Source organism: Gambusia affinis, linkage group LG23 (assembly GCF_019740435.1).
Source record: "Gambusia affinis linkage group LG23, SWU_Gaff_1.0, whole genome shotgun sequence".
NCBI classification, from domain to species: domain Eukaryota; kingdom Metazoa; phylum Chordata; class Actinopteri; order Cyprinodontiformes; family Poeciliidae; genus Gambusia; species Gambusia affinis.
This window is the reverse complement of record NC_057890.1, coordinates 8,796,501-8,824,330: the sequence shown is the minus strand read 5'-3', so window position 1 is coordinate 8,824,330 and position 27,830 is coordinate 8,796,501. Positions and strand designations below refer to the sequence as shown.

Genomic DNA, 27,830 nt, shown 5'->3' with positions numbered 1-27,830 from the left:
GTGGCTGGGATCAAAGCTCCCGCTGAAGTGGCTAAATAATACAGAAAACGAACTCCACAACTTTCTACCTGCAGCATGATGTAAGTCACTTAAAAACAATAAAATAATCAGTTTTTGTTGTGCACTGCTGCACAGGTATTTGCTGCAGGAGCTTAGTAAAATATACTTTTTTTAGTTTGCAAATTAATGATGTGGTCTTTAATATTATTAATAAATTTCCATTCTTCCTGTGTTGATTCATATGGGATTTTCCGAAAGGTTTTATTGCAGGCATATTTTCCACAATAATAGTTCCATTTTTATCCTTTGGCTTTTGAATACTGCTGTTGATATTTTCTATTTATTCCACTGGTGACGACTGAATTCATGTCACTCTCCCATTACTACTTCATCTCGCTGTAAAATGTGGATTGGCAGCTGGTGACCAGCTGGGAAGTTGGATGGCAGCCTGGGAATAATGTCATAACCGCATTGCAAAGATCCGTTTATAACCATATGTCAATTCATAAAGTCTTGTTTATAGGCCTCGTTTATACTGATATTACTGTGAGCAATCTAAAAGGCAACCGAGCATAACCATTTTATCATCATTATAATTACATTTATCTGTGTGGGACATTTCAAATGTCTGTTAGGCTTTAACATTTGTGCCACCTGATGTGAGTTAATGCCGATTCTAACTCGTCACTCTACTTTGTGCCAGCGGTTTGTTTCCTTGAGAAAAGCGTGACCACCTGATGAGCAAGTTTTGGAAAAACAGAACCCCTGAAAAGCCCCCAGCATGAATGTTGTGTCTCTTTGCATCTGTTCCCTATTGCTAAAGCTCGCCACAGAGAAGTCGCACAAAATATTACAGCGATCACACTACGCCACGCATGCGCTCTGTCTGCATTGGCGATTTACTCGTCTTTGCATGCTGGATGCCTGAACCTGACACCATAACCAATGTTTGCTTAATTAGGCTAACAATTATGTCACGTTCGAGGACACTTCTGTGATAATATTGTACCAACAAGATCAACTAACCTCAGAACAGGAAAAACTAAACAAAACCTCATTGTTTTAGCAAAAGTAATGTCACACTCGTTTTCACCAGATGAGAAACAGTTTGACAGCAGTGTTACGACTCCTTTTCTGCCCAAGTTTTTTATTTATTTACCTTATAGGCTGTCAACAAGGAAGTCAAATGTCTTGAGTAGGACTAGATATTTGTGTTAAATTGGATTTTATTCGCTCCAACACATTCTGCAGAAATCAGCAAATTAACATAGAAATAAAAGTCAGTGGCAGGCCTCTTACTCACTGCCACTGATTTAATGGAGTCAAGTCTCCTATGGTAAAGTCTTTTTATGCACTCATGGTTATCCGCATAGGCCATATTTTTAGGTCAGATTGCATTTTCTTTTGTTTTGCTGTTCATCCCTCCCATTTGATCAAAATACTTCCTACTGTTCTTCAATCTCGCTCTTATATTTCCTGCTTCACATCCTCTGCGTGACACTCTTGATATCTATATTGTGGGCTCTGGCTGAAATGGCGAGGAAGGGAGAAACGACTCTTTAACCTCTGGAGGAGCACAAAGAAAGCTTCGAGGAGGCAGTAAATCTTCATGATTAAACCACAGTTCTCTCAGTCTGCTCCTGTTTGTGTGGGGCCAGTCCATGCGATTGTCCTCCGAAGAATGCTCCCAGACTGTTGAAATAAAAAAAAAAACCTCTGTGTGTAGTTATGACAACCAGACTTTCCCCCATGTTTCTCCATGTGAAACGCACATACAGTGTGAACACATACAGTAACGGAAAGGATGAGTTCTGAACTTTTTCACTGAGTCTTTGAGGGCCAGAACTTGTTTGTGGTATTTTTTATTTTTTGCTCAATCACATCCGTAGACGTTGATTTGTACTAGTTAATACTGTAAGTTTCACCAGTGTGACTGTCAGGGGCTCTGATCTCGAGGATAAGTGAAAGTGGTAGAGAGAATGATAATTGTGTAAGTACTATTTTAAATTACCACATGACAATCCTTTTTTAATTTCAAGTCCAATTCAATAATTGAAAGCAAAACATAGTTCCAACAGCTTTTAGCATGTCATAACCATTAAACACATTTTACCTAATAGCTTCCCTGGCTGCTTGACAAACCATTAAACCATCGAACACTTCTAAATGACTACTATCAGGAATGTTGGATTTCTCGATAAAAATCTAACCAGAATTAGAATAAAACTATAAAAATAATTAACTCAAGCCTTCTCAGCTTATAAACTGTCCATGCTTCTTTTGTTTTCTGCTTTTTTTTTGGCTGCTATCCATAACCCTTGTCAACGCATAGCTTCGGCTTCCTAGACACGCCACCATCTGTACCCGTCAGTGAGGAAATAAGTTCCTGACCCGATACTAAAACTGAAATTTAAAGATTAGTCTGAACTGATTTTATCTGAATAAACTCAAAGTAAAACCAGCTGTGTAAATATTTTGAACTGCAACATCCCCACATTCTGCTTCTTGTCAACTTTCCTAATGAAATATAAAAAATAAAAATTATTTCACTTTCATAAGTAGTTGACATTTGTCATACATAATTGACTACATAATCCCCCTAACTCCTTCATATTCCATAGATGCATTGCAGTAATTACTGATAAACTGTAATGGTTATCAAAAGGTACCAGATAATTGCAACAATTGTATTTGTTTGGCGAGAAAGGAACATTTATCTGGAATGTTATCTACATTTAATGTGATTTGAAAGCGCAGTTAAATTACAGCACTTCATTGCGGTACTGCCAGCCTTGTCACAAGCTGTTAAAATCTAACCTTCTCGTATTGAATTTCATTGACCATCTAAACGTTGTTTTACAGCCAGCCGTTACTGTTGCACACATTGTTGTATCTGCTTTTGCATTTTCTTTTCTCATGCCGAGCTACTGTCCAAAACGCAACAATCATGATTCCTGTGCCTAAGGGACCAATCTATCTAAATTTGCGATAACGCCGGCATGGCTGCCGTCTTTAAAGAGATCATTTGTCATTTTGTGTAACTGGAGAAGCACGTAGCCAGATGTTTATAGGCACAGAGTACACACACAGAATAATGAATGACCAAGCCCCTCACCAGAGCCTCTTCATGGACAGATGGCATGTCTGAAGTTGAACCAAACAACATTGAGAGTCTTACTGGCAGCCAGGATTTCACCTCTGTGTTCTGCTGCCCACCCTGCTGTGAAAACTCTCTTTTTTTTTTTTACGTTTTCCTATGCCTTGACACGATCAAGCAGTCACAAATATCCCATTAGTATGTCTTTATGCAAAAGAAACAGTATTTCTTATGTTTCCTGCTGTTTGCACTCCAGGTCAGCTGATGTGTGGCTCTCCAGTGAGACTCAGGCTGATTTCATGGCAGCCTGGGCTCTTTAAGCCATGCCAAGACGTTCGGTACTCGGACAGATGGCGCTCGCTTTCGCTCGTTGAGTTGTAAGGTTCCAGTTTCATAAATGACAAACAGAAATGTGCAACTTATGCAAATTCTCCTGCCAGCTTAGCCAATATTGACTTCGAAACAATCACACCCTGCAGGCAATAAAGGCCTATTTATTTCTACAGGTATCAGCTTCAGCCTTATTTTGCAATCCACCCATTCCAGGGCTGGAGCCAGAAGTTCAAGTGCTAAAAAATAAAACTGGCAGAAGGCTAATAATGAAATAAATCCTCCATGAAGCACTGTAAATACATCACATAGCTGTCCTTGAAGTGTTGGGTAAATAAAAAAAAACACATATTTGTTGATCCAGATTAATCTTACCTAGAGTTAAATAGCTTCACTGTCTGCAGGTTATGTACATTTAAAATAAATGTTTCTAAGATCATATGAAAGATTTAAGGGATAGACAGTAAGAGTATGGATTAGATGTGTTTTTCAGGCAGGCGCTTCTGTCTTCTCAGGGCGGAGGCTTCTACTCCAAGGCATTATGGGACACATAAATTTCTGTTCATACTTGGGGTCGCTTATTCTGTCACGGTGGAAAGAAATCAGACACATGGTGTTTTACTCCCAGTGGAGCCATAAGATCAGGGAACTAATTGAAACAGCTACAGGCTAAATCAAAGTGGTGCAGGCATTGGGCCATGCATTATGCTACATCTTCACCTTTGTTGCCGATGTTACTGACCCAGTTCTGTTGGTGGAACCACCTGCCTTCATCTCCTGTGCTTAAGTTTCAAATCTGCAAAGTTTGTCACGGAGATATTCTAGTTGACTGTTGTTGATTTTTGCTTCGGTATTCCTCGAGATGAATCCAACTGAGAAGCTTTACTGAAAAGAGTACACAGTTCAATAATAGTTAAGTACTTGCGAGTTAGCTCAAACAAACTAGGTTTATGGTTTAACACAGTGGTCCCCAACCACCGGGCCGCGGCCCGGTACCAATTGGTCTATGGACCGGTACTGGCAAGAAATAATTGAATATGTCCGTTCTATGTATTGAGTCCAGAGGAGCTTTTATTTTGAAAATCCTAAACCAGATGCTGTCGGTTAAGTCTTGTGCGCCAACATGCAGCAGAATGAGTAAGAAACAACGGCGTCGGTCTCGGTCCTCACAACGCAATTCTCCTTTTCTTTTTTTTTGACGCCATTATTTGCAAATATGAGCAATGCTTGCACAGGAAATCCCTGTAGGTCAACAACTTCTGAAGGACTCCAACTAGCCTGTCTGGCATCAACACAACAAACTCAATCAAATCGCATTCCTTCCTTGTTCTGATCTGCTGTTTGAGCAGCAGCGAATTGTCTTCATTGGGATTAGTCATAACAGATCAATAGATCTTCATCTGCAGCTGCTATTTGTTAAAAAAATAGTGATGTTTTTAAGTTTGCAACAGAGATGTAGGTCTCTTTGTGAGTTGCATTAGCCTTATATAACCTCATAGGAACACCTTTAATGCTCACTATGTGGCGCAGATTAAAACCTTTTTTGCTCATTATGCTTACATATTGGGTCAGCTTTGCTTGGTTTTTATGCCATTTCCCAGCTTCTCTCTTGTGTCGCATTTCATCTTTGAGTCTGCCACCCCCCCAACCCTCCCTCCTGCTCTCTGATGATGAAGCGCTTTTAGATTTGCTCCTTAATAATGCATGTTTCCGAACCTCGCTTGCTCTTCATTTTTTTATGTTTGTTCCTCCTCTACTCTTTTCTGTCTGTCTCAAGCTAAGTCTTTCTCCCACGATCCCCGCGTTTGCCTCTAGCTACAGTTTTCTGATGTCTCTGTGCACTTCTGTCGCTATTCATTAGGATCTCACACTTTTTTTCTCCCCCTCACCCCACTTTTCTCCCTTATCCTTATCTTTGTCCTCTCTTGTTTCGGCTCGGCTTGCTTCAGTTCTACTCAGATAAGATCAATGCAGTCCAAGTTCAAAGCAGATCAGTCGAGAGCACAGAGCTTAATCGGTTCTAGCTGTTGCAATTCAGATCATTCGGTTCTGTAGACCTTTACCAGGAAGATAAACCAATAAAAATTTCATTTGAGTTTTATTTAGTTTTTCTTTTTTGTTGTTTTTGAAAGATGTTTCAGTCTCATCAGCTCAAGTTTTAAAGGTCCTCGTCCAACTAAGCACGCTTTATTTCATTTTTATAATTTTTTTGGTTGTTTGTTTGCTAATGTGAGATGAATGAACCGTCCCTCTGGAGATTATGATAATGCATTTGTGGTCACGAAGGGTAGCCTCTTTGTTGGAGGTAGAAGGGGTATTGTGTGTGTGTGTGTGTGTGGGTGTGCGTGTAGGCGTGTGTGTGTGTGTGCATGTGTTGAGTTTGGGTGGATTTTACATCAGTATGCGCCCTGACGGAGGTAGAAATAATAAAAGTGACAGAGGGACATAGTGGCTGATTAAAGGCCATGTATTCAGCATAAAATAGTAATTTACTGAGTATTCTCTGGGGAGGAAGGAAGATGTGCACATATTCAGCAGCTTCTGGTCAACCATGGCTACAGAAGGTGAAAGAATTAAGATCTGTTTGCTTTGATGACTAATTTTAACCCATTTTTCTATTATTATGTTAATTGGCTATCTTAAATTCTATCAGAAAATGTCTAAATAATAATAAAAATTGCATGATGTAGTGAAGAATGTCAGATGTTACTAATTGGTACCTGTTAAGAAGTGCTGGCTCATTTTTTATTCTATTTTTTTTTTCATTTGGCCTTTTCCTGTCTCTCAAATTAAAGAAAGTATATGCTGCTGTCCCCATTAGATTGTTGCATGATGGCGCACAAAGCTATTGTTCCAAAAACAGTGTGGACAACTTGGATCATCGAGCGAAATCTGCATCACAGATAAAAACGTGAAACAGTCATCCCCTTAGAGTTATGACATTTGTAAATAAAATAAAATAAAAATCCACCCTCAAAATTTATAACCTAGCTCTGAAGGATAAATCCTTAACCTAGAAGGAGTCCTGGATACTTATCAGAGTCAAGATTTATTGGTACCTCCCTTGTTATATACTTTTTGCAGTGTAATTTTATTTCCAAGAGCCTCATTAATGTCTAATTAACTGAGTTTTTTTACTTTACTGGGGTTGAAAACATCAAGTCTAACTACATCTTTGTCTGTGTTTGCAGGTCTGACACAACAATACAACAAATTGCTGGGATTAACTCCAAACAGGTGAGTCAAAGAACCCTGTCTAGTAGTTTTGCTAAGTTGACTAGAGATGCATAAAAGCAACTTGGGTTCATTTGTCCTGTGGGATGTTTTTGAGATGTTCTGGGTGTATAAATCTACTGGATGTGCTGTGTTAGATATCAAGTTAAGTTTTAGTAGCGTTATTCCCCTACCTTCTTGCACATATTTTCTCCTTTTTTGGTGCTTTATTTTGTTTGGCATCTTTGTGATGATTGTATTTCACTGTGCACCCTGTTGGCATTGGATCACAGTTCAATGCATCTGTTTCTGAATGGTTGAGCTTAGAGTTAGAAAGGTGCATGTGCAGATCTGAGGAAGACCTTCTGGCAGCTGTACTGCATTTTCTTAAAGTTGCTGTATTTCAAATACAGAAGTTCAGCTGGAAAGTGCTGAGTAGTGATTTATAGCATCTGTAGTTTTACCTCTGCAAACTGCAGAAGGTGAATGTTTGGGGGGGAAAAACACTCACAAAATAAAGGTGAACATTTTGTGAAGGGGAAGAAAAAGTTTGGATTAAGCAATATTTGCTGTTGATTGGATTTTCAGATGTGAACAGAGCCCAAAGCATTTGGAGGGACTTATAATCTTTCACAAACAGAATTTATTATAGTCATTATAATGTATTATTCGATTGCATTCCGATTGCTTTTCGCTTTTCACGATTGCTTTCATTTCCATTAAATGACATGGATGCAAAATAGAAATTTGCCTGAGAGGTGAGAGGACAAGCATGTGTTTGAACACAGTTTGAATATGACTGAAAAAATCCAAGCCGCATGTCCTGGCTTCACCTGCTGCTCTCCTGCTGCTGACCACACTGCACACACTCATTTCACAAAGGCACAACAAACACACATCACGACAATCAAATATCCATTAGTTTCAAGTTCTCTCGAGCAACACTGTAGTAAGACAAAATCGACCATGTGAAAACCCCATAAAACCAATCTGCTGGCCGGGAGCAATGGTTTAGTAAGTCGAGCATGCTGTACAGCAGTATTACATAACACGCCACTGTTACGTTTCCATGTTTAATTACCATCATTGTTTTCTGAACAGTCTCATGAGGACACTCGCTCGTACTGACCCATAACTTACACTGAACTTACACTGCGAGTCATTTGGGCAGGAGTTTGTTCTAGTGCGTAGAAGTGGTTCACTTTCAGGTATCGCTCGGAGTGATGGCGGATCTCTGTTCTGTGGAGCCCCAGCTTTCTCTTTCTCTTTCCTCTACGTGAGTAATCCTGACGAACAGATGGGTGGAGGAGGCAAGTGGCCATGCCAGCTTGTTGCCCTGCCATAACACCGTCAATTGGAAACCTCCACCCTTGCACCTTCTGCCCCCACTTTCCCATCATGCCTTTTTACTCCTGTTAGCGCTTTAGCTTCCTCTGCCTCGTATTTGGCTTTCCCAGTTCTGTATCCATCATTACACCTGGGTGCTAACGACAATGTCGCTGTCAGCCAGCTAGTTTATTTGATTGTGCCACTAATGCAGCAAGAAAACATACATGAAATATTGGTGTTCAACAACCGTAAAATCTTGCGATACTGCTGCTCTGAAAGACGAGCATATCCGAATCCTGAGAACTGCACACAGTAAATCGTGTTGCCATGCAGCCCTAAGTCACATAGCAAGGCCACGTGTATCGTGGCTCATCAATACCTGTTCGCTTTGCAGTAGCACCCAGGAATACCAATGAGACTTGGCTTGTTTTCAGGCCCAGAAGGATTTACAGCACGTGTCTGTAGTCATGCTGCATTGAAATGAAACCCATATGGATTTTAGAGCTTGCAATCTAATGTGCGAGCTCTTTGTATGCTTCTTTTCAACAACGCAGTTCACATACTCTCACCTGGAAACTTCAAAACCAGCCAAAGTCTACATCAGCTTTTCAGAGTGTGGGGTGATACCCATGAAGGTTTACAGTGAAGGGCAGGTCCTTGTGATATTTTCTAAACTAATGCTTTGAATTTATAACCAATTCAAAATCAATGCAGTGAAGAGGTACATCTCAAAAGTTTCTTTTTTCTGATCTTCAGCTGTTGACTGTGAAATGTCCAAATGTTTTCATTCTGATTTTACACAACATCATTTTATTTCCCAAGATTACAGTGCACAAAAAGACTAAATTTCTTTTTGTAAAGAAATGTAGCGGTTAAATGATTTATGTAAATTTTATCTGACATGTCTTATTTTGCTTGTGTTATGTTCAGTTTCCCAGGGTTCAGTGCTCTGACCAGTAGTTTTTAATGTGAACACACTGCCTTTGGGTATTGTTTTTAGGAAACATTAGGACATGATGACTGTAATCATTTACTTTGAACTAAATTAAAAAAAAAAACAGAATTTGACCCTCCCAGAAAAATGTAACTTGACACTTTTCGCAGATCTGATTTTGTAATCCTACTTTCCTGAAAGGAAAAAATAAAGTCCACACAGTGAGAAAAAATTTTTTGTGTCTCATTTCTGCTCAGTATTTCACATGACTTGGCAAACAACAACCGGTGATGGACGGAGCCAGCCTCCGCACTGACTCTGCCTGCAAATTTTTTGAAGAGATGACTTTAGACAGGCAAGGCGCACATTCAGAGCTGAACACAGTCGCATGTGCCCACTGGCACATCCACAGTCAGGCCTCTGGCAGCAAACAAACAGATTTCTGCTGCTCGCTGAATGTGTGCAATTGTCTGAATATCACACTATATAGACGGTGCTCTATACGTGAATACAAGTGCCTCACAAAAATAAAAAAAATTATGTTGCAACATAAACATCATTGTAATGGGATTCTATGTGCTAGACGAACACAACTCAAGTTGAAAGGTTGGGGAAAAAAGTGATGTATTTTTTACTCAAATCAGCCCCATTTGCTGTGATACCTCGAAATCAAAGAGTTAAAGAAAAACAATTAAAAGTTAAAAAAGAAAAGAAAAAAACGTAAATACTGTTTCCATATTGAACTCAGTGTCATTATTCTCAGGAAACCTTTTCCAAAACTTTATCCCATGCAGGCATACCTCTATGGTGCCCAAATCATGGCTTATCTGTAGCCCCAGTTGTGTTATGGCAGCCAAGACGCTCTGCTTGTAGTGTTGGCTAAATCATGCAGAAGACTTGAATTGGAAAAACTGTTACATAAATCATGCCATCATTCTTAAGAGGGTTTTTAGAAATTCTGACAGGCAGTGGGGAACACTGTCCTCTTTCCTTGCTCTATCAAAATGGCCCTAATGGCAGCTGTAGAAGTTGTACACAGGATCACGGAAGATTGACTTTTAAACTCATTGTTGGTATCGCCAATGAAAGAAAAAGTCCAACGTTTTTGCTTTCTGCTTGTGAGAACATATCAGATTCCTAATCAATCTGTTGGAGTTAGCTCTAATCATCAGGGTGCTATGGTATAACATATATGCAAAAACACAATCATATTGTTTTCAAACATATATTTCTGTCTCTCAACCACCTACTGTGCATGTCCATTTGATGGGTGCTTAACTGTTTAAATCTTAATGCCTTCGCGGGTCAATATTGCCCCTAAGTTGACATTTGACCACATTTAGCGTTTGGACGCCCTAGAGAGAGATCAATAGATATCTTGCTGTTTGCTTCTTTTAAAAGCTCACAAGGACAAAAATGAATCCACACTCGGACTTAATAATAAATGGACATGAAGTGCAGTGGGAAAGGTTTTTGCTCCCTTACAAATGTATACGTCTCATTTTCTGTATGCTTCTCCATTTAAGTCAAAGGTAACACAGTTAATTCTTTTTCAATTGCAGTCAACATAACACTATTGCCATTAAGCGTCTTAAAATCTGCAGTTAATTTTTTTTTCTCTTTTTTACAAATGCAACGATGTGCCATGCCTTATTACAGGCATCAGATATTAAGTATATATGATGGAGCTGTGGTCTCTTATGTTCTTGCCCAGAGGTGTCACTTTGTACCCTGGGAGACCCCTGCTGCCGTTTCAGCATTATTGCGGTGGTAAACAACGCAGAAGGACAAAAGCCCCCATGGGTCAGCGTCAGAGGAGCGGGCGGAGGCCGTCATGGCATGGGGGCATGCTGACCATCAGCACATCACAAAGCCTCAGAGAAAAGCAGGCACCGGGGAGGGGGGATTTCTGTGGATGCTGCTGGAAAAACTGACCCGAAAAACCCAGGTCCTATATGTGTGTGTGGGTGTGAGATAGTTTGTTTTGATTAGGTGGCTCAGTGTGATCTGGTTGTGGAGCTGTGGGCGACAAAGGGACCTGCCAGTTATATCAGTCTTTCTTTTCTTTTTTTTTTTCGGGACGAGATAATGTTGGTGAATCAAAAGCTACATAATATCCGACACAGGTGATGGCTTCAGCAGATGAATCCTTTTGGTGCCAACAATTGAAACCACTGGCTCAGGGCAAAACAAAAAAAAAAAGATGTCACTTATAAGTCAGAGGGCTCTTTTAGATTTAAGTGTCTTTTGACTTATTTGTTGTTTTTTTTGCAAAACGACAAAGATAAGCTTTCAAACTACGTCCTGCCTTAAAAAAAGCATAAAATAGACGAACTCTGTTGCTGAATCTGTTATTTGAACATTTATCCATTTTCCTGGAGACAAACATCAGTTTAGTTTTAAAATCTATTCACATCCATTTGTCTTTGCTGTAATGAAAATCCTCAGCCTCACCTTTTAACCCTTTCATTTAACAACTTGCTTGGCTTCCCTTAAATTTGAGAATGAATACAGGATTTTCATTGCTTTTCTGAAGTTACTACTGCTTTCCTTTATAGCCTAGATAGAAAGCATTACAATCCAACCTACGTGATGCATATTATGTTCTAAGTAAAGAATACTAATGTAAAAAGATACATTTTACATGAAAAGTGTCCCCTGTCAAGGCAGATTAGTAGAAAAATGCCACCTGTTATTTTTCTCAACAGTCAAGGCAATGTTTTGTCCCTAAGATTTATTATTTTTTTAAATCTAACACTTGCAACATATCTGTTGGCTGGAGTGAGTTTGCCAACTTGACAGGAAAAGGTGAAACAACATCTGGATCATATGGAGATAAATTGGTTGACAAAGGAACAAACAACAGCTGGGGCTCTGTTTGCATTTAAAAAAAAAAAAAGATATATCGTTATTGTTTTCAACAAACTATCAACAAAACAGCAGGACAGTTATCAGGATACATGGACATACGAAATGTTGATCAGTCTGCAAAGACCAGTTAGTGTGGGTTGACGCTTGAGAATTTTTTAATTCTCTAAATTTGTTAATGACTTGTGTATTTTGGTGGCATTGCAAGTTGAAAGTAAAGCTAAAAGTAGAATCAACATAAAAGTGTATGACACTTATCTGTAGTGTCATACACCGGCTTTGGGACAGTAAGAAATCTTGAAATTGCATCTTAAATCCATAAAATGGACCATAAATGAACTCTTCCAGAAGTTTATAATCTGTGTGGTTGCCATAATAAATATTAAATATTGGTTTTCTTTTGATATTTGCAGTGCGTTGTTTTATTTTATTGGAGGCGAAGAATAACTCACCTTTGAAAGCAGCTGTTCTGGGTTTCAGGAGTGAAAACCAAATAATAAAATTGCTTAGGCATAGATCACCTTGTGTACAGAGCAGAGATTAAGCAAAATCAATAATGTCATTGATCCCATTGTCACTTATTATGCAGTAATTTTTTTTCTTAGAAACTAGTGAGAGCTTGTCATAAATAATCATAATCAATTTCTTAAATAAATGCTGTTTGGTGGGAGTTTCTCAGATCCTACAGGAGTAGCTGATGGATTGTTTTCAGTGGTTCAGAGTATTTGAAGAACGGGGGGAGGGGGGGGAACAAATACAAATTTTGTTTTTGAGAGATCAACTCCATGCAAGTAGACAGCTACGCATGTTCTGACCATTTGGTCCAATCCTGCTGAACAGAGTCTGAGTCAGTACACTGTCACATAAATATCTGTGTCACTGTGATTTAATGTGACTGACTGCAAATAATTGTTTTCCATTCCTCCCTGCAATCCTCTTCCTGCCTCCCTTTTCTCCTCCCTTATCTGTCATATCAGCCTGTGATCTTTCAGTATCTGTTAGTGACTGAGGGCCTAGGAGTGACCAACATAGTAGCTTGCTTTAGGCTTTACAAACTGAGGGCCATAGTACAGTAGTTCACGGTCGTACATTTGACGGCTTTAAGAGATGTTGCTTGTTTTGATGTAGAACATTTTGGCAAGAACGAAGAGAGTACTGTCTTCTGATAAGCAATAATTAGATCACCTAATTATTGCCATGGTCCTTTAAAGGATTTATTTGGGATTTGCAGGTTTGCCTGACATCACCACTTAAAGAACATACCACCTTATGTCAATGTAAACGAGCCAGAAGAACCTTGTGAACAAGAACGAGCGTCTATTCGTACTATTTTTAGCTCTGCTAAGCAACTTCACTCCAGTTGGAGATATACATATTTTACTACAACCTCTTAGCTGAAGAAAAGAACTGAAAAGAAGGAATAACATGATTTATATCAATGCAGTTTTTAAATCCTTGTCCTAAAAGATAACATATCCTCATTTGGAGGGTGGGGGGAGCATCTCTCTACTCTGTATTACTGTGAAATAAGCTTTGCTGCTCATTATGTAAACGTTTTTCACCTGCTGTGTGTTTGACACAAATGTCTGTATGAGAGTATTATGGTCTTTGTTGGTGCATCCAATATACAGCCAGTGTCTGGGCAGTATATGAATATCTGCAGAGACCTCCTAGCATACCTTAGTGGGCAGGTACAAATGACAGAAACTACGTCACAAAGGGTTTAGCGGTTTATCGAAAACGGACAAAACAGTTTCAGATGTTTGAGCTTCATGTAAGCTGGATGTACCCACTTTCTGTTTTTCTTTTGCACTATTCTTTAGGCTGGAGAGATGATCAGTATCTCTTTACATAACTTTATAGGAACAATAGTATCCATTGTACAAGTTTAAACTTGAAAGAACGTAGCCATTGTTATTGTGACAGTAAGCTATCATGCTAATGGGTTAGTTTTTGGAAAGGAGAGCAAAAAAAGTCACGACAAAGCGTCCAATGAACGTAAAGGGAGAGCTTTGTGGTTTTTCTGACCTCAGAGTTGGAAAAAGGATAAAGGATGATGAGCGATGACCTTCCCCCCTCGCTGAAGTCGTCCCACTGATTCACTGAGTCAGCTGTTATTATCATAGTTGCTTTTCCCTTGCAGCCTGTGAGAAAATGTTCATCCAGGAATTCATTTGCTCCTTTTCCCATTAGGATGAATGTTGTGCACGTTTGTGTAATTGTGCCGTTCTGTGAATAATGTTTTCCACCACACTATGCAGTGCAGCCTTCATGGTTCTACCCTTTAACTCTGAGAAGTTCACTCAGCAGGCCGCATAAACACATTAATATTGTCAATTCTGCTGAGAGCGAAAAACAAAACAAGTGAAGGAGTGTTGTTTTTGTAAGAGGGTAAAAAGTTCACGTTAGCTATGTTTATACATCTAAACGTACCGCAGATGAACATTGCTTTGCAAAATTATATAACATCTCGACCTGTTTTACATTTTGTGAGGTTGCACTGACAAATCTGTATTTTTTGGTAGCACAGTGCTGTGGGTTTGTTTTTCCTCATGTCTTATGTTGAGATGAATTGAGCGAAATATCCCGTAGGTCTAAATACATGGCAGAACATGAAGAAAAAATGCACAAGCAATTTGAGATTGGTGTGGAGGCTCACCTTCCAGAGGGAAAATAATCCCAAACATTCAGAGCTACAAAACATAGTTTGTACTCAGAGCATATTCATTTGTTGATTGTTAGAATCCTCCAATCAAAGTTCAGAGCTATGTCCTATTGAGAATAAATGCTATTTGGATGATTGTTTACACATTTTGTCTTTTGAAACAGTCAAATTTGGAGTTCATTTTATATTTAGGAGGGCTTATTTTAAAAATAATTAGTATTACATTTCCTCTACTCTTGTTTTTGTTTTTTGTTGTTGTTGTTGTTGTTTTTGTTGGTGTGTTGCAAAGCTCAGCAGAGCTCAGTGTAAATGCTGCTGATGTTGCAGGACTGTGTCTGCTGCAGCTCCATGGAGCGTTACTGTAATTAATCTGAACATAAGATGCTACATTTATGTAATCATATTGCAATGTTTTTTTTTCCTTTTTTTTTTTTTTACAAAGAAATTAAGAGCTTTAGCATCCATGAACTGTCGGTAATGTATTCAGTGATGTTACCCTCTTTATGCCTGCTTTTCATCCCCCCCGGTGAGAGTAATACTCAATAGGACGTGTCGGCGTAATTAGCTGTGTCCTGGGGTTGTGTTAGCTCGCACTCACTGCATAGCTTCAGTAGGATGAAACCTCTGTGTGTATTCATAACCTCACTCTCTCTCTCTCAATGCCTCTGCCCTACAGAGCAGTAACTGACCTGGGTTTAATCATGTGTTATGATCATTTCACCTTCAGATGCCTTTGAAGGCTTCAGTATCCTAAGCCCCTATCATATTCTGATTGCAAGAATGACTTGCCTTCCTCAGTTTATCTACTTTATTACTCTAACACTGACTTGACACTCACATGATCTCATCCATTTTATTACTGATGCTATAAATCTTTTTGGATTTTGTGCTTTTTAAGATTCATTTAGAGAGTCATTTGTTTATCAAGGAAAACAGCAAGACCTCATCTTTGGCGTTGCATGTCAGAGGATTCAGGTGTAGATTGCTTGGTTTGTACACTGTTTTTGGTCTCTCTTTTTGAAGGTGAGAGCATCACTGACATTGAGCTGTGCTTTCAGAGCTCCATGAAGTTTGTATCCCATGGCTTCCAACACCAGGATTAATGCAACTGTCCCTCTCTGCAACATTTGCCGTTCTGGACCTCTCCCCATGGTGCCAATATACATGCGAAAGCCTTTAGTAAGGGACTAATGAAGAACAAAATCCTCTATAGAAAAGATGATGTTGCCTCTTGTCATCAGTTTATACCTCCCAACTCTGTCTGTACTCTAAATGAAACCATCTGCTCTGGTGTTTATGGCGGGCTACGCATGAGGCAGTTAACTGTTAGTCTGATTAATGGCGGTCTTTGAGACAGGGTGCAGGATGATACTTAGTATTGTAAAGAGTCCATTACTCTTATCCAGATGGTAGGCGCTGAACTCTTGAGTGTGTAACGTTTGCTGGCAGTCATGGTCTGCGTTTGGCAACTGGATGCTTTACGACAGATACGCTCTGATGTACCCATTTGTTCCATCGTTGGGCCTCTGTGACATTCTTACAACCCACATGCCAGGCAATTGAATTACATCGACCAACGGTCTGCAGGCATCCACATGACTGATGCAAATGATAAATGTTCTGGCTTCTTGAAAATCAAACCAAGGAAATGTCCTTTGATTATCTGTCAAATGATCTCCAAAGTGGCCAATTTTTTGGATGTTTTTTTTTTTTTTTCTTTTTAGCTAGTGAGAAAAATGTTTGTGATACAGAAAGAGTAAAAGAGGTCAGTTTGATTATCCATGCTGCCCAGGTTGCAAGAGAGCATGAATCGGAAGGGAACAGGAAGTAGAAATAGAAGAGGAACACGGGAATTATGATACATTTCTACGTTTTATTCTTTGATTCTCAGTCAATAAATTAAATAGCCTATCAGATAGAGTGAATATTGATCAGACATTTTAACATGTCTATTGAATTAAGAGGATTAAAGCCTGCAGTAATTTTGCTTAGGAGACATGTGTATATATATATATGTCAGTCACTATAACCATTTAAGTCTGCTCATAAATTAAGGTCTACTAAACCATAGTTTGTGAACCGCAAGCAATAGTGAATAAAGTTGAAGCAAATTGCATAAAATATTTTCCCCGTGGTTCAGTTTACCAGATAACATTAATGCTAGCATGATTATGCTACGTTTATGACGCATCAGCTCATATCCGTTGGCGATCCTCTACCCGGCAGAAACAAAAGCTCATCTGAGACGCTTCCCAGGATGATGGTTCTGGTGATGTGGAGTTTTTTGTGCATGCATGTGCCAGTATGCATGCAGCTGTATCTGGAGCAGCATTGTTTGTTCTTTCTCTCCCCCCCCCAACCCCCCAGCTGAATCTTCGTACATGTCTTGTCTAAGCATGTGGAGCTAGAGGCGTCTCAGCTGTGCGCATTGTGTGGACGAGTGGTTGCCCGTTTGGAGGCTAATGATCAATTAACTGGTGCTTGAGAAAACTAATCAACCTGGATGGTTTAAAAAAAAAACACACAAAAAAAAAACCTCTAGTGACTGTTTCTCAATTTGTTGGATAATGGGGAGGGGGACAGGCCCCTGGACAGGGTTGTTTAGGAAAGCGAATCCTGAATCAAGTTTGTTTTGACGACTCCTTCTGCCAGAGCCTCTACGCTGGCAGAATTATTGGGTAACCAAAAGACCGGCCAGTTGAAAGTGCTTGTCTTATGGCGTGTCACGTTGGAATCTAGCAAAAAAAAACAACACAAAAAAACCGTAATTGAATTGTATTACTATTAGAATGTAAATGTTTATAGATGTTTTAAGATCAGTCTGTGTTCATAGAAGCACTGTCTGTTTCCAACAAAAACTTTTGATTTAGACTCTAGCAAGGCATCTACATGTACACCGGAATCCTTTTATATTAAAACTCTGTTATTTTTGGTCATGTGTTATACTGTATTGTGTGTAAACCACAAAGGCACTTTTGGCTATACTGCTGTAACTTTTGCCCATATGGTCCAATTGTATTTATATTCGCAAGATTCATAATTATATTATAAATATTAGGGGGCGTGCTCCAGTGGCGTGGAGGGTGGCGCGCCCCACGTTTGGAGGCCTTCAGTCCTCGACGCGGCCGTCGCGGGTTCGATTCCCGGACCCGACGACATTTGCCGCATGTCTTCCCCCTTTCCTGTCAGCCTACTATGAAAAAAGGGACACTAGAGCCCACAAAAAGGACCCTCTAGTGGGGTGGGGAAAAAAATAAAAATAAAAAAAAATATATTAGAATAACCCTTTTAGTGTCTTAATTTGCATTCTTTTCAGCTGTAGAGAGGATAAATTCAAACTGTATACTGTCTTAAGATTGAGTTGAGGGTGGCACAAGAGACTTTACCAAAGCTAATGCTGATGCTTCAAACTTTGCTTTTTTTAATGAATTGAAAAACCATTAAATCACTTCTAATAATATAATTAAATGAACCAGAAGCAAGGTGCACTGAACTCACTGCAGGGGTTGTAGATTGATGGTCTGCCATGTTCAGTACGGATCTCGATATTGGTATTGGATCAGATTGTTGCGGTCTCTAAATATACTGTATAGTGAAGTATTTTTCATACTGGCTGTACTTGTGATGATGGAAATGACAATTATGCTCCAAAAAAAAATGTGATGGCTGCATCAGAATGTTAATTTAAACTTCAGGCCGTGAGCTGATATTACAATTTCTTTACTACATAAAATGAAACGAAGAAAATATATGTTAAATAAAGTTAATTTTTACTAATGTATGTTTTTATATCTTTGTAGAGTCGATTCTTCTTCACCAGCTGGTCACTCTTCTGCCACTGTTAACCCTGGACGGAAGGTCGTCATTCGGGGTCTGACTTACACAAACATGGACAAGAAACAAAAATGGACTCCAGGTCTTGAAGCTATATTGTTGATACTGCTGAGTCACATGACTGCAGGGCTTGAAGTGCCTCTTGATCGTAAGTATCACTCACAATAATATATAATTTCCAACCGATGCTGCGTGGTGTTTCTCTTCTGTTAACTGATATCTGTCACTTCAGTGTTTGTGAAAAGCCTCTTCTTGCGTTTATTCCACCTTCTTCCACAAAAAATGCAAGCTACACGTGGGAAAGTTGATTATTCTGGCTCTATCAAACTCTTTAAAAAAAAGTCTTTCAACTTAATCTGCTGCTTGTTCCTTGCAAGACATCCGAAGAAACTCTAACACTTCTCCTCAATATTCTATTACCTTTGTATGGCATGTCATGGGGGACAAAAAGCTAAAGTACTGGAAGGATGTAAGTTGCCTAAAAAATAGACTTGGCTTGTTGTGTGCAGTTTTTGCCTTTTGACTGTATTGATTTCCTCTTTGTGTGCCTTGGGTAACAATGTGCATGGAGTGTTTTTTTTCTTTTTTGTTCGTTTGTTTGCCTTTTTGCCCAATCGCATAACTCTACTGAACACCTTGCTTGGCTTTGGAGTGTTGCTTGGAGTGTAATTTTGAAGTTGAACAATGGTAAGTCATCTACTCAGGAGAGAGATTGCTGCTTATGACTTTGTTTGCTCCACAAATCCTGTCTGACACGTTTGGCCAAGCATGCTTGTTGCTTGAATAGTTCATTTCCTCTTTTATACAAAGTGTCTCTTACATTGAATTCAGTGCTGACGTGTGTATGAAACATTCTTCTACGGATGTCTCCCCAGTGCCTCAACCCCCCACCATAACTCTGCAATCCCCAAAGGATTATATCTTTGATCCACGGGAGAACATCGTCATTCACTGCGAGGCCAAAGGGAAGCCTCATCCCAGGTGAGACTGTAACTCCAAAACACTTATTGAATGATTTAATGCCGCTGCCGTGCTCCCTCTCCGCTAAATTACAGCCCCGCTTCCGAGGGAAACTTAACCTGGAGGCAAGTGGAGAAGATAAATTGCCATAGCAACTGTCGTCTTGGAGATCAGGCGGTTAAGAAGCACACCCCGATGGGTGGATTAGCTGCTACTCTGATTTGCCACCAGTCATTGGATCAAATATGTTGGAATCAGGCAAATTGAATCAAAAACTTTCCTGAATTTGAAACATGACAAATCCCATCAATATTTTATTAATTTATCAATACACGGCTGTCCACCTACACTTGACTGATTGGGCAAGGAGAGCATAAATTGGTAGCAGACATCCACAGATTATGCGGGTGTATCTGTTGACAGAACGTTTATTTAACCAATCTGGGGATTGTGGACAACTGGCAATAATAATTTTTTTTTTTTTTTTAAATCAATTGCCCAAAAATGCCAGAAGAAATCCCCTTTACAGTTGGTTACAAACTTTGTAGGGAACATAGTGGGAATATATGAAGATGTTCTCCTCATGCGAGTCCAAAACTGAACTTAAATATAAAACACCCTTTTGTGAGGCAGAACACTATTACTGCACATCACACTCAACACAACCATCCTCATGCTTAAACATGGTTCTTGAAGCATCATGTTGTAGGAAAGTTATTCTTCAGCAGGGACGGAAAACCTGGTCAGAGTGTATTTGAAGATGGATGAAAATGATCTGAGATTCTGCATGAATAAGAGTTTTATTGTACCATTGGCGAACAATAAAAACATTTCTTCTTATACAATTAAAATTAAGATGTTTTTGAAATGACTAACACTAAAAGTTGGACAAAAACAATTCGTTCTTCACAAAGCTCCAAAGCTGACGTCAAAACATTAGTCGTTTTACGTATTTTATAAATGACCTGCATTATTTCTTTTTTTTTTTTTCTGTCCCTGCTAAGCTACATTATTTACTCTTGTTATCTGTAGTTTTTCATGGACAAGGAACGGCACCAACTTTGATGTGGAGAAGGACTCCAAAGTCCTGATGAAGCCCGGTTCAGGAACGCTGGTCATCGATATCAGTGGAGAAAAGGCTGATGCCTACGAGGGAACATACCAGTGTACAGCTAGCAATGAGCATGGCAGAGCTCTGTCCAACACCATTATGATCAGGCAGTCCAGTAAGACACCTCAATAAAAAATATTCAGTTATTCCTAAATGTCTGCGTTTTTAAAACACCCTTGTTTGGTTATTGTGACTCGCAGGGTCCCCCTTGTGGTCAAAGGAGAAAAATGAGGCAATTTTGGTGCAGAAGGGGGTTTCTCTCGTGCTTCCATGTCGACCCCCGGCTGGCCTGCCTCCTCCTGTCATTTTTTGGATGGATAACAGTGAGTCATCTGAATGTAAAGTTTGCTGCGTTCTTGTAAAAGAATACCGACACATTAATCACACCTGACATGCTGTTTCCTTCCTCAGACTTCCAGAAGCTCCCGCTGAATAAGCGCGTGTCCCAGGCCCTGAACGGAGACCTATACTTTTCCAACGTTCTCCCAGAAGACACCCGGAGTGATTACATCTGCTACGCTCGTTTTCCATACACGCAGACCATCCAGCAGAAACAGCCCATCTCTGTCGTAGTGCTCAACAGTAAGTCCAGGCAGTGAAAGTTTGTTTTGTCTGTGTAAGTCGAAATGTGGCTGCCACTGTTTCTGTTTAAAACAGTGCCTTTGCAACAAGCGTTTATACACCTTGAACTTGTCAGCATTTTCTCATATTACTGTCTCAAACTTCAACGGATTTCATGCAATACAATACACACCTTGACTGCATTATCAAATTAGTTAGCCTCTGAGTGAAGCTTGTTGGATGTATCAAAGTCAGAGAGCTGAATATATGAACACTGTACACTTATGAAGGTTTTATTTCATAATCAGCATGCATAAGATACATAGCATTATGATAAAATACCATGACGTTCACTTTAAAGTGGGGAAATGTGTAAAAGTTGAAAGGAAAATGTACAGCTCTTCTTTTGCAGAATGCTGTACATTCTCTGCATGTATGCATTAGATCAGGGGTTTTCAAAGTATGAAAGGGTGAGCCCCCCTTCAAGGAGCTTAAGGTTTGTTAGTGCCCCCGTGGACGGGGGTCGAAGGGGGGGGGGGGGGGGAGGTAACTAAGTTACTTTCCAAGTCAAGTAGTAACTAACTGCAGGAAAGTAACTAACTGCAGGATTAAGTAACTTTTTAGTTACTTTCAGCAGCTGCTAACAACAACGCTCTGCCTCCTGTGAAAATCACATTGAGCTTTGCCAATACTTAATTGTAAGTTATTTTATAATGGTAACATCAACAATGTGTCTCCACTGATAAGGTTGAACTGAAGAGGAGATTGTACAAAAAATAAAAAACATGAGTAATTTGTGTGGTCCACTGTTGTCTGGAAAACTCTAAGAAGAATTTTAAAGCCCCCCTCCCCCCAGCCTCCAGATTCTGCGTTACGCCCCTGAGTTTGATGTCGCAGCACAGAGCTCCTACTGCAGCTCCACAGCTCCGATGGCTGCGACACTTACCGTAATATTAATAATTATAACGGTGCTAACTTGCCATTATAATCATTGCCAACTACGGACACGTTTATTTGTGGCTGTTTTCACGTTTATTGCGCTGTTTATATTGGTCTCGATGTTTGCAGTTTTCTGGAGCGCAACGCGAAGCTCGACATCATTCAGAGGTAATAAATTAAGTTGACATTAACAAAGACACAGCGGGACGGATCATCCTGGAAATGATGAACAGGGAGAGACGGAGTAAAACTACCTTAATGACGGACAAATTCTGGGATTTATTGTGAGTCTCTGCTTATTTCCAAGCCCAAATGAGCAACTTCACGTTCAAAAACGAGCCCAAAAAGGCGCAACCCGCCGCTCATTAAATCTGCAAGCGACTTTAAAAAAATGAAGCCCAAAGCCGCTTATAATAATCGGACTTGTCGACAGAAACTCAAAATAGTTCCAGTTTTTCCACCAACAAAACGCGCATCTCCCTCCATTGTTTACATTTCTGTCGCATAGAGACGTCGGTCACTCGACAAGACACGTAGAGGAAATACGATTAAATAACAAAAGAAGATAGTAACGCACAGTAACGCAAAAATGATTTTGATAAGTAACTGTAGTCTGACTACTGGATTTGAAATAGCAACGCGTTAGATTACTCGTTACTGAAAAAAGTGGTCCGACGTCAGTAACGTTACTGACATCACTGGCCAAAACATCCTCTAAGGGGGGAAACATTTCCACTGATCCCCGCTCCACACGCGCACCCCACAGTACCAACTTTTTCCTAAATCCACAGAGTTGATCGTGTGCGTAAAAGACGTTTCTCTCACATCAGTAGACAGCAAGCAGATAGCTTTTCCGGTTTATTTTTTTCCCTCGCACCGCGCCTCCCCTAAAGTGCTCTGGCGCCCCCCCGGGGAGGCGCGCCTCACACTTTGAAAACCGCCGCATTAGATAATGCAGCGCACATCTTTCAGCATCACAATGGTTCCAACGCAACACTTAAAAGAATGTTATTGAAGAGAAAGTAAATATCAACTTTATACTTCCTGGTATTGCATGGTTATCATGTTTCTTTTGTCATATTCCAGTGGAAACAATGAATGAGACTTTGGCTGCTTATAATATGACTGATTTCTATAGTGGTGTGTGCTGTTGGTGTATTCCCAGTGTGAATCCTGCCCTGTGTTTACCCCCCCGGCATAGACATGCTCCTTTTAACTTGGCCTCAACACACTCCCTGTGTAGTTACAACACAATTCTCTCCTGTTTCTCAAACTGAAGAGTATATTAAAGAATAAATAAAGATGTATAAAACTTGTCTTTCTTTTATTCTGGTACCATAAATTATTTTCTATCCCATCTTATCACATTTAGAAAACAGTTTGACTTGGTAGTGCCTCTAACTAATTGTCGTAAATATCCCTTCCTGACTTCACATCTCCACATACTAAGCCTTTCTTGTAAATGTTGTGGTGAGACCAACATCTCAGCTAGCTGATGCTTTGGCTTGACTCGGATTCCCACTTGTTTCCTCCTGTGATCAGGCAATCCAGGGGGGGAGCGTCGCCCCGGTTTCAAGTTGCCGAGCGGCAGTACGAGCAACAAGATGGTTCTGAGAGGAGAGACTCTCGAGCTGGAATGCATCGCTGAGGGATTGTAAGTTGGCTTTTTTTTTTTGTATTTTTTAAAAATGCGTTTTGAACTTCTCTCAACATTTTGTCACATTAAAACCACTAAACCCAGCATGTTTTGTTGGGATTTTGGGATATGATGAACCAACACAAAGTGGTGCATGCAACACAAATTGCAATAAAAAAAATAAAAATAAAAAAAACACACAAAAAAAAAAAACGTCTCGTGAAGTTGATCTATGTGTTTTCTGTGACAGACCCACTCCAGACATTTCATGGCAGAAGGATGCAGGGAAGCTGCCGAGCGGCAGGGCGTTCTTTTCCAACTTCAACAAAACACTGAAGATTTCTGACGTGAATGAAGACGACGGTGGCGAATACCGCTGCACAGCGACTAACAAGCTGGGCTCTGCACATCACCTGATTAAAGTCACCGTTAAAGGTCTGAAGATCGGCAAAGATTTTTACTTACTGTTGTCTCTTCATCAATTTTGAAATACTTAATAATTTATTTGGGTAGAAAATTACCCAAACCTTCCTAGCCAGGTGTGAATATAAAATCTTGTTGTATTTACTCTTGTTAAGTTATCTGCAACATTTAAAAAAGCAAAACGTCTTGGTTATAAAGATTTTTTTTGAGTATTACCTAATGTGTTACTGTGCTTGATTTAAGTAAAATGTACAATCCAAATAAATTCACCAAAATCTGCTGATTACATACTTTTAATAACAATGAAATGCATTTTGCTCGTCAGCTTCCCCTAACGTCGTTGTATAAACACATATAAAGACAAGCATATCTAAAGGATTGGAGTCGTGTTCTCGGTAATCTCATTGTGCATTTTTATACTCCCTCCCCAGCTGCTCCTTTCTGGATCAGTGCTCCCAGAAACCTGATATTGGCTCCGAATGAGACCGGCATCCTAACCTGCCGTGTTAATGGAAATCCCAAGCCAAAAATTAATTGGTTTGTCAATGGACGTCCAATACAGGGTAAAAAAACAAAACAAAACAGACTAGTATCTGTTCACTGTAATATACACTACGGTAAAATAAGATGCAGATAAATTCCATCAAATGCTGCATTGCAGTTAACTGAAGTGCCAGAAAGACAAAAATATCTCCTTTTTTATTTGTCCTAGATGTTTATGAAGAAAATGGCCCAAAGATAGAGGAGGACACTGTGATTCTCAGCAATGTACAGTCGGGAACCAGTGCTGTCTTCCAGTGCAATGCATCTAATGAGTTTGGATACTTGATGGCTAATGCGTTTGTAAATGTGCTGGGTAGGTTTTAAAGTTGTCTAGCTGTTAGCGTATCTTCAAATACGCAGACATCCACGTGAGCAACGAAATCCAGCAGCAATGTTTGTCTGTGCGTTCAACAGCTGAAGCTCCAAGAGTTCTCACTCTGCCAAACCAAGTGTACCGAGTCATCATGAACCACCCGGCGCTGCTCGACTGCGCCTCCTTTGGCTCACCGATACCAACCATCGCATGGTAGGAGTTGAAATTGAAACCAAGTCGGTCACTTTTCCATTTTGCCGTTTTCTTCCAAGATCAGCATAAAACTGAGGGTTTCTCAAGGTCGAAACAATTTTAATTCATTTTCTCATATGTAAAGGAGAGCCGTGACTGAGACGTGTTGGCAAGCTGTATAGCTGTTTCCTGGCTTGTCGTTTGTGTCTGTTAAACTGCTCGGGGGCTGGGGAGACGGCATGGACTGTTTCTGGTTCCATCTGTAGACATTATGAACAAACTTGACAGGAGTCTTCTAGTTTCTTGTGTTTCCCATAACCACAATAACGAAAGTGTCCTTTTCAATTTTTCAATACAGGTTTAAAGACGGTCAGACCAGCATAAAGAACAGCGACTCCTATGTGATCCATGAGAACGGCACGCTGGAAATCAACGTGGCTCAACCTTTACACAGTGGGAAGTACACCTGCACTGCCACCAATAACCTAGGATTTAAAGAGAATGATGTCTTCCTGGAAGTTAAAGGTCAGTAAGAGATGGAAAATTTGCTTTAATGATTCTATTTATGTTCTAGCTGTAAATACGAATTACTATTAACTCTGCGCTCCAGAACCCACTCGCATCCTCACCCAGCCGACATACAAAAAGGTGCAGAGAGGAATGAGTGCTCTGTTTGAGTGTAAAGTCAAACATGACACCACCCTCATGCCCACCATGACCTGGCTGAAAGATAACGGAGAACTACCAGACGATCAGAGGTACAGCAGACCTTCAGATAAAAACACGACAGCAATAATAATGATACTAAAACATCTTCAAACCTGTAATCCATGCAGGTTTGAGGTGGGCGATGAGAGTCTGATCATCAGAGATGTGACAGATGATGACGCAGGCACTTACACCTGCATCACAAACACCATTCTGGATCAGGACTCTGCAAGTGCTGCATTGACTGTTGTTGGTGCGTTGACACATTTTTGCATTAAACGTGTTATTTTCTGACGCATTCGCTACGTTACATGAGTTAAAAAACATTGCAAACATTGACGGTTGGTGATATGTGCAACTTGGCTGACCACCCAGGGCAGCAGGGCCTTGAGGGTGACTCAAGGCCCTGGGGAATGGGGAAGGTAGGTGGAGAGAAATCACATGTAATCTGATTTATTGCTGACATGTTGTGTCAATTTGGACTGGGCTAACCACTGCATCATGGCCCAGGACTTCATTCAAACAAGAACAATCATTTATTGTACGTCAGAATCTTTCTTTAAACTCCATGAATTCAAATGACTGTCCTCTTCGTTTATCTTTGCTGATTCTGTGATATCCTATTGCTTCAGTTGTGTTTTTCCTGCCTTTTCTTGCATTTCAAAATGATCTTATACTAACAGCTTATCTTCTTCTTTCACTTTCCTCTATTTTCCTTGCTATCAGAGGCAACTCCTCCTCCACCAATTGTGTTAGGTAAACATAGAGCTTTCATTCAGGCCATCCGGTCCATTCCGTCATGTGCTGCATTATTTATGTTTACATTTTTGGCACTTTAGTTTCTTCTCCATGTCCACAGTTCTTCAGTGCAGCCGTTTTCACTTTCTCTCCTGTCAGAACTGTGGGTGTGTGTATGAGCATCATTGATTGATTTGTTTTTCCTACATTCAGTTCAGCATTTACGTCTAATGAGCTAAAAGTGACAAAACCGTGTAGGAGACGTACAATTTCTGCAAAAAAAATAAATAAAAATCACCGAACACTTAGCAAACTTACACAAACGTGTTAGTGAATCGCAAGTCATCATGAAATGAATGTAGAAAAAACAAAACATACATTCCACCAAAAGGCACATGCTGAATTTTAATGATTTGCTTTTGTCATCATAATGGTGCATTAAATATGTCTTTGTAAACTCAAACATGCTCCCTTTACTGTGTAACAATAGAAAGCCCACCGGCATGATGTCGAGTTCTAACTTTACTCTGACCGGTCTTACAGAAAAGCCGGACCCTCCGACTGACCTGGAGCTCACCGACCAGATGGAGAGAAGTGTTCAGCTCACCTGGATCCCCGGAGATGAAAACAACAGTCCAATACAGAGTATGAAATATTGATTGACTGATTCATTCATTCATTTTTGCACTTTACTATTGTTTGGTGTCAGATTTGAACTGGTAACAAATGAAAAAACGTAAATTCTCCGTGTGAACCTCTCTTACACTGTTTCCTATGTTGCCACAAATGGTGCCACTTCTATAAAATATTTTTTGCATGAGTCAAAACATGAAGAAAGTTACTCATATTATGATACTCCAGGTTGTGATGATCTCATTGGCTACAGTATAAAATTGATTGACTGAAAGGAAGAAAGGAGATGCTAACATGATTATTCCCATACCATCAAATTGCAGTGCAGACAAATTGGCATTTTAGAATCAAGATCTTTACTTTCCAATCTATATGGTCTCAGTAACATTGTGCATTTTTCTCTTCCAGACTTTTTGATTGAATACATGGATCTACTCCACCAGCCAGGAGTTTGGGTCAACCTCACAGAAGTTTCTGGTACCACCACCACGGCCCAGCTACAGCTCTCTCCATACGTCTACTATACGTTCAGAGTGCTGGCTCAGAACGACGTCGGCTACAGCGACCCCAGTAACCCCTCGGCACAGTACAGGACCAACCCTTCAGGTAGTAAAGACTTTTCATAGATTACTTATCAAGTTGTTCATGTTTAAGGTTCCCAGATGGACAGAGTGAGCCATGCATTATTATTTGATTTTCCTCAGCTCCGGATGAAAATCCAACAAATGTGGAAGGAGCAGGAACCGAGTCTGACAACTTGGTCATCTCTTGGAAGGTAAGAAGGATTTGATTTAGTTTAGTTA

At 39.9% G+C, this 27,830-nt stretch overlaps 1 protein-coding gene across 20 annotated transcripts in view; it reads left to right on the top strand.

Moving 5' to 3' along the window:
• Positions 1-27,830, top strand: part of nrcama (neuronal cell adhesion molecule a) — a 52,866-nt gene that overhangs the window by 13,717 nt on the left and 11,319 nt on the right. For 5 of the 20 annotated variants that reach the window (XM_044107875.1, XM_044107874.1, XM_044107873.1 and 2 more), the window contains exons 1-18: positions 17,717-18,418; positions 18,722-18,739; positions 19,146-19,251; positions 20,263-20,456; positions 20,542-20,664; positions 20,753-20,923; positions 23,384-23,495; positions 23,728-23,912; positions 24,332-24,463; positions 24,613-24,756; positions 24,858-24,969; positions 25,307-25,473; positions 25,559-25,706; positions 25,785-25,909; positions 26,383-26,412; positions 26,938-27,039; positions 27,436-27,633; positions 27,732-27,802. In XM_044107875.1, coding sequence (XP_043963810.1) covers positions 18,217-18,418; positions 18,722-18,739; positions 19,146-19,251; positions 20,263-20,456; positions 20,542-20,664; positions 20,753-20,923; positions 23,384-23,495; positions 23,728-23,912; positions 24,332-24,463; positions 24,613-24,756; positions 24,858-24,969; positions 25,307-25,473; positions 25,559-25,706; positions 25,785-25,909; positions 26,383-26,412; positions 26,938-27,039; positions 27,436-27,633; positions 27,732-27,802 — 2,340 coding nt within the window. In that variant the 5' untranslated portion in view covers positions 17,717-18,216. Of the gene's footprint in view, positions 1-6,618; positions 6,665-17,715; positions 18,419-18,721; positions 18,740-19,145; positions 19,252-20,262; positions 20,457-20,541; positions 20,665-20,752; positions 20,924-23,383; positions 23,496-23,727; positions 23,913-24,331; positions 24,464-24,612; positions 24,757-24,857; positions 24,970-25,306; positions 25,474-25,558; positions 25,707-25,784; positions 25,910-26,382; positions 26,413-26,937; positions 27,040-27,435; positions 27,634-27,731; positions 27,803-27,830 lie in introns of those variants that run through there. The other 15 variants (XM_044107881.1, XM_044107880.1, XM_044107883.1 and 12 more) reach the window with 9 other exon arrangements.